The sequence below is a fragment of the Vipera berus genome (assembly GCF_964194415.1).
Source record: "Vipera berus genome assembly, chromosome: 2".
NCBI classification, from domain to species: domain Eukaryota; kingdom Metazoa; phylum Chordata; class Lepidosauria; order Squamata; family Viperidae; genus Vipera; species Vipera berus.
In genome coordinates, this window is record NC_138203.1 from 166282595 (window position 1) to 166289992 (window position 7398).

Sequence of the window (7398 nt, forward strand, 5' to 3'; positions counted from 1 at the left end):
GTCTGCTTAAAATAATACTACACAAACATTAGCTGTTGTCATGTTTTAATTGAACATAAGATGGAAACATTCACAGTGCAGGGTGGAAAAAGTATGTGAACCTTTGGACTTAATAACTGGTTGACCCTCCTTTGGCAGCAATAACCTCAACCAAACGTTTCCTGTAGTTGCAGATCAGACCTGCACAACGATCTGGAGTAATTTTGGACCACTCCTCTGCACAAAACTGTTTCAGTGTAGCAATATTCTTGGGATGTCTGGTGTGAATCGCTCTCTTAAGGTCATGCCACAGCATTTCAATCGGGTTGAGGTCAGGACTCTGACTGGGCCACTCCAGAAGGCGTATTCTGTTCTGTTGAAGCCATTGTTTTGTTGAATTACTTGTATGCTTTGGGTCATTGTCCTGTTGCGTCACCCATCCTCTGCGGAACTTCAGTTGGCGGACAGATGGTCGTACGTTTTCCTGCAAAATGTCCTGATAAACTCTGGAATTCATTTTCCCATCAATGACAACAATCCGTCCAGGCCCTGAGGCAGCAAAGCAGCCCCAAACCATGATGCTCCCTCCGCCATGTTTTACAGTGGGGATGAGGTTTTGATGTTGGTGTGCTGTGCCTTTTTTTCTCCACACATAGTGTTGTGTGTTTTTCCCAAACAACTCAATTTTGGTTTCATCTGTCCACAGTATATTTTGCCAGTAGTGCTGTGGAACATCCAGGTGCTCTTTTGCAAACTTCAAACGTGCTGCAATATTTTTTGGGGGCAGCAATGGCTTCCTCCGTGGTGTCCTCCCATGTACTCCATTCTTGTTTAATGTTTTCCTTATTGTAGATGTGTCAACAAAAATGTTAGCATGTGCCAGAGATTTCTGTAGGTCTTTAGCTGACACTCTAGGATTCTTCTTTACCTCATTAAGCATTATGCGCTGTGCTCTTGCAGTCATTTTTACAGGACGACCACGCCTAGGGAGAGTAGCAACAGTGCTAAACTTTCTCCATTTGTAGACTGTCTTACTGTGGACACATGAACATCAAGGCTTTTGGAGATACTTTTGTAACCCTTTCCAGCTTCATGCAAGTCAACAATTCTTGATCGTAGGTCTTCTGAGAGCTCTTTTCTGCGAGGCATGGTTCACATCAGACAGTGCTTCTTGAGACCAGTAAACCCAAAACAGGTGTGTGTTTTTAAAGGGCAGGACAGCTGTCAGCAACACATCCAATATCATCACACTGGTTGGAGTTAAGGTTGGATCACTCCTGGCTCCAATTAGCTCTTGGAGAAGTCATTAGGCTAGGGGTTCACATACTTTTTCCACCCTGCACTGTGAATGTTTCCATCTTATGTTCAATTAAAACATGACAACATCTAATGTTTGTGTAGTATTATTTTAAGCAGACTGTGTTTTTCTATTGTTGTGACTTACATGACGTTTAGAGCGCATTTTATGGCCAATTCATGCAAAACTCCACGTAATCCCAAAGCTTTCACATACTTTTTCTTGCAACTGTAGGTTCTCCTGCCTGAGCAGGGGGCTGGACTAGAAGACCTCCAAGGTCCCTTCCAGCTCTATTCTATTCTACAGATGTAATCTTGAATGATAAGGAAACTCAAGTAGTTAGTTCCCGACAAGACATTCAACTTATTCAGTTAAACGCACAGAAGTTTATGGTGAGAATAAACTCATCATGAGAATAAGCATAAGCCTTTACCTGGACTGGCAAATTTCAGATTGCAGACAAGGTTTTCATCTATATGCATAGATTGTTATAACTCTTATTTAGATAAAAACAAAAGCTTTGAGAAAAGGGTTGTATCCTAGCCTTTTCATATTGTGCTAATATACATGCAGGACCTTGTTTCTTAAAACTGGGGAGGCTTCTGTCAATAATTAGAAAAGATGCAAATCTTAATTTGGGGATGCAGATAGCTATGATAAATGTATTTATCATCGTTAGGATTTGTGTGTGTGTGTGTGTGTGTGTGTGTGTGTGTGTGTGTGTGTGTGTGTGTGTTGTGTATTTACTCCATTCAAGCACAGCCTTCATCAACCGATTTTAACTTTCCAGGATTTCTTTAAAATCCTGATCCATGAAGAAAATGTTTTTTCTTGTTAAGTTGCAAGTATTGTGGTTTCATGTTGTTTCATTGAAGATGCTTTGTGAACAATACTAGGTTTCATTTCAATCAGTGGACTGACTTTTTAACAGATGTCTTTATGATTGTAGTGGGGGGAAAAACAGTCAACCAAAATACTTTTTAATTAGGGCAAGCACTATCTATACATTTATATTTAACCTTTTCTTTTATTTCCTCCTTTTAATTCACATATTTCCAAATTCAGCCTACGATTTTCTTTACTATATTCTCATTCTGAAGTTTTGCTTTGCAGCACTGTATTTTCCTGTGCAGGAATAACAAAAGTTGGGATGTTGCCAAATTTTCATTTCTGAAATGAAAAGAACAATATCACTGCCAATTTTCACTTTTTAACATCCTCTTTCATATTTAGTATCTTCACTGCAGCTGAAAGAGGAATTGATAGATGGAGAGGAATACAGCTTTCTTCAAGGAGCTTCTGATCAGGAAAGCAATGGGTCAGCCAGCCAGTACATCAAGCAAGAACCCTAAGGGTAAATCTGAACAGGATGGTACAAAACAAGACTTCCTTAAGACTGATGTTACCATTCAGATGTTACCATTTGATGGCTTCTACTAAGGGCACTTTGCTAACTGCGGTTAAGATTTCAATTCAGAATTTTTGGAGGACAAGAAAACTATTTTAGTGGGGGGGGAAAAAGAATTTTCAATTTATTAAAAATTGACATGTTTGTGTTGTATTTGAAGCTTTTGAAAGAATTTTTGTAATATTTTCAAGTTCAGATTGTTAAAAAAAAAGATACTCTAATTTTTTGGTAAGAATTAAAAAGCTTAATTATAGCAGGATTGCAGGAAACCCTTTGAGGAAGATGAGATGGTAGAATAGTTGAAAACACAAATGAACTGTTTGTGATGAGTGAACCTTCTGGTACAAGCTGGGAGCTTCTGAACTGAAAAGCTACACTAGTCATGCCCTGCCTTTTCCTCAGTGACATCATGAGACACGGTGATGAAACAAAAGAAATTGAAAGGATGGAGTATTAAAATGTTTTCTCCTGGCACAGTGACATACTGACAAATCTGCTTAAGATTTTGGAGAATTAAGCTTTGGCCCTGTCTTCATTAAAGTTATTGAGGCTGTTACTTGTTAATATTTTGAAGTACTGAGATATTCACACACATGATCAGCAAAGCTCCCATATGTCAACTGGTATATGGGACATTTTGTTTTTTCTTGTGCAAGGAACTGAAAGCTCTTTTTCTAGTGAAACAGCAACAGATTTGATTTCCATCCTGATGGAAGACACACCCTGAAATGATGCAGCAGTCTGCTCCTGAAGATGGCATTATTCTTCCCTACGCGTTTGGAAGAACTTCTTGATTGCTGCAAACTGAGCTGGTTTGCCCGAAGATGCTTTGTAGCCTGTGTTGAACACAGTATTTTCTTGGCTGCTGATACCTTTCTTAAGAATTTGTCATAACTAGTGTGGGCATGAATGCTGAATTTCTTGGAAACTGTTCCTGGATAGTTAAATTTGTATGGAAGTTAACAGATGGAATCATTCACAGAACTTAAAATGTTGACATTTCCATTCTGGAGTCATGACGGGATGATATATGTCACAGAGTTTTGCTTTTACCAGTAAGGTTCATTTACTAAACTCTCAGGAATTAACTGCTTATATTCTGTAATTGCTTCTGGGTTATAGCAAGTCGACTTTAGAGCAGTCTGTCTGATTCTTGTTTCAAGGGTAGGGTTTAGAAAAAAATTAATTCTATAGTTTAACCTCTACACCCTTTAAATCTAATGCTTTATGACTAGCAACTCTCCAAGCCCCAGAGACAATTTTTGGCATATAAATGTTTTAAATTTTTAAACGCATAGAAAGTTGAAAACCAGCAATTTTGATTATTTTCTTATCTTTGTTATTGGGTACATACCATTTGTGATATGCAAAGGTTTACCACATTCTATGCAAGAGGGGATAATGGTGTAAAATTTTGTAGTAACTTCTGGTACATTTTTTCCCTGTATAATATAGGACTGTATAAAACAATTCCTACTCTTTTTTTCCTTTTCCTTTTTCTTTTTTACATAGCTGGGCCATTGTTGAAAACTGCTTCATGTATACATTTAAAAAACTGAGTATCGAGTGTCAAATATTGTGAATATAAGTGGAAACTGCATACTGTATTGTTATGTCTCTAAAAAGATTATGTTCATAATCCCTAGAAGTACAAGGGGCGATCTGGGCTTAGCTGATCTGCCTTCTTTCTTCTTTTCCTCTAGGAATATATTTCCCTCCCTCATTCACAAGTGCTCCATTACAGCTGTTTTTGAAACTTCCCTGGTTTACAAAGCAGTTCATGATGCTACAAAAAAGAGCTGCTCTTGGGGGAGGGGAGCAAAAAGCTGTATCATGTTTGTGTGTACCCAGATGTGCGCACACGTATACTCATATGCATGCACTCATAAGGATTCCCTGAATCACAGTAAGGCATCGATCCCTTAGCACAGTATTTCTTAGGCCAGTGTCTCCCAAATGTAAATGATCCACATCATCAGGCCATTTACCTGTAGGATAAAATCCTTTAAAAGCAAGATGAGATTCTAGAAGGAATTGCATCGAAAACTGATCCATAATTTTTTTCTATCGCAGATCATAATTCTGTCAGCCATGCTCCCCTATAATAATGCAGAACTGATAGGATGAATGTTGTGGTTCGTAAAGGCCACTGTATAATAACTGCATTGTCAGAGACTCTTGAGGATTTGCAGAATAACATTTATATACCAAGTTGTTCTGATTTTTATCAGAAAGATATTACTGTGAAAAAGACATCCTGAGTAAGGTCTGTACTAATGGCTTTTGCCTTGAGGCCAGCATAAAAATGTGGACTTATGTAGAAATTGATTCTTATTTAGTTATACGATCTGAACAAGCTTGAACCAAAAGAACATACATTTAGGCATAGTTACTCCCAATTCCTAGTGGACACACACTGTGTGTATTTTGTATCTGTAGGATTGGCAGAAAATCATGAAGTGCAGTAGTGTTTCCTGATTCCTGTGCATGTTATGATTGGAGAATTTCACTAATTTCTGTCAAGTCTTACATTGGAATGGCCTTTGTCCAGATGAACAACAGATGCCCTCTTCTACCTCGGAATATGGCAGCTCCTGAAAAACCCCACAACCACATTTAATCCCTACCACATCAGCTGAGAACCTGATGCTGAACCAGCAATTCTGCAAGATGTTAGAAGACCTATAATTATGTCTGGGAGAGAATGGCCTTGATTACTGCTATAGTGCAGATTCTCTGATTTTTGGAGATAATTTACACATTTATGTCAAGTAGGTACCGCTATCCGTTCAGGAGTCTCATTCTCCCATTTCTACATCCTGATACATGTACCTGATTAAATGAAAACTTAAAATATGAAAACCTTTTTCAAATCTTGAAATTAATTCTTTTTTCCATGAAACCCTTGAGTGACACCTTTTTCCGCAATAGTTGTTCTTTGTCTTTTTCTTCAGTGTTCATTCTGAGTAATGCTTATGTGTGGTCTCTTAAAAAACAGCAACCAGATGACTGTAAACTTTTAGTACCATTGGGTACCTTCATTTTTTTAAATGATGTAGTTCTATAACATCTCCAGTTTGCTGTGAACTACCACCAATAAACTGGGATGGAATCAGATTGGAGGGGCTGAGTGGATATTGGTTTGAGACTTGTACTTCTGCTGTGGGTCAGCTAATATTACAGTATTTGGCACAAGGCAAGATCTTTTTAAATAAGGCACCACAGGCAAGGTAAATTTCATTGCAAGGGCTCCTTTGTACAGCTCAGAATATTACATTTTTTTCACGCTTTAAATTTCCTTGCTGAGTCAGAGGAATACAAAAGCAGTTATCGACTTCTTGTTCTATTGATACTAACACGGGTTTCAGTGTTTGTTTGTTTTTATTGTTGTCATTTTTATGTGATGTGAACACCTACTCCCATCAATATTTGTATTATGGTGCTAATATATTGGTAACAATCCTTTATTGGAAAGGGATTAAAACTGTGATTAAATTGATTTTTTTTTAATTTTCATATTTAAGTGAAATCTCAGCCATTTATATAAAAAAAGGAAAAAAAAACAGCATGAGCTTCTGCCTCTTGGAAAACGATCGAGGCAGAGGTTTAAAAATGGTTTTTACATCATTTCTGTATGTATTTGATATATAGATCACTATCTGTACAAATTTAATCTTTTATTTTCTTGGTTATTTGTGTGGTCAAATGGGAACATTTAAAACCTCTAATGTACATAACTCGGTGAAAATTGCTTTTGAAGAAATTAATGTTACTTTCATTTTTAACAGACTGCAGATTTTCAAGCATGGATGTGAAAAAGCATTAAGAATATAACTTTGTGTACAAGATGAAAATAATTCACTAAATTTGCCTTTTTTACACAAAATAAAAATGTTAAAAGAAGACCGGGTGGTAAATTTTGTCTCAACGGGTCAACATCATCTTTTAAAATATTGATATAATGAAGTATCTCCATTTCATTATCACTAAGAGATAGGTCTGCATTAATTCAAGCTTATTAAACAGTTTCTAATGGTAACTCTGATCATTGGAGAGAAATGTCAAATCAGTTTTATTTCTGTTTCATGGAGTGAAGTGTAATTTTGTGACAGGCCCAGTAGTGTTCCTCTCATCCTGCATCTCTGAATGTAGCTTTAGTTTAGCCCTAATCTGCCCAACCTGTTTCAATCACAAATTTTTAATTTGAAACTTTTCTCTAGCCAGTAGGTAAATCATTTTGCATCAGTTTTGCTGTTAGTCAAAGATTCATGGAAAGACATTATGAAGTTCTTCACTATAGGACTCCTTTGATGGAGATTTTCCTGGGCTAGGGAAGCAAATATTGTATTGCAAAAGACTGCTCTTATTGCAAGTAACAGTAAAACAACCTTACAAGATACACAATCCCTAAATAAAACACTCTGAAAATGTACCTCATATAAATAAATAAATAAATAAATTATAACTGCAAAATAGTTATGGGCCATAAATATTATGGCTATGATTTAGGAATTACTTGAGTTTTTTATCATAAAACCACAAATCAAGTAATTTCTTTGCCCATTTAGTTACCGGGATTTTATAGTCCTTATTCTCCAGTCCTGGATATGCTTAGGAATGCTCAGTTGATTAAAAAGATTTTCAGAATGAACATTGTTATTTTATTCCATCTCTATCAATGCAATTGAAATATTTAATACTTTAGAAGGCTACA

At 36.7% G+C, this 7398-nt stretch overlaps 1 protein-coding gene across 10 annotated transcripts in view; it reads left to right on the top strand.

Moving 5' to 3' along the window:
* MBTD1 (mbt domain containing 1) overlaps positions 1 to 6589 on the top strand; it is a 55916-nt gene extending 49327 nt beyond the window's left edge. For 3 of the 10 annotated variants that reach the window (XM_081321440.1, XM_081321436.1, XM_081321441.1), the window contains exon 16: positions 2510 to 6589. In XM_081321440.1, coding sequence (XP_081177566.1) covers positions 2510 to 2628 — 119 coding nt within the window. In that variant the 3' untranslated portion in view covers positions 2629 to 6589. The remainder of the gene's footprint in view (positions 1 to 2509) is intronic. The other 7 variants (XR_014025643.1, XR_014025644.1, XR_014025645.1 and 4 more) reach the window with 7 other exon arrangements.
* Positions 6590 to 7398: the final 809 nt, after the last annotated feature.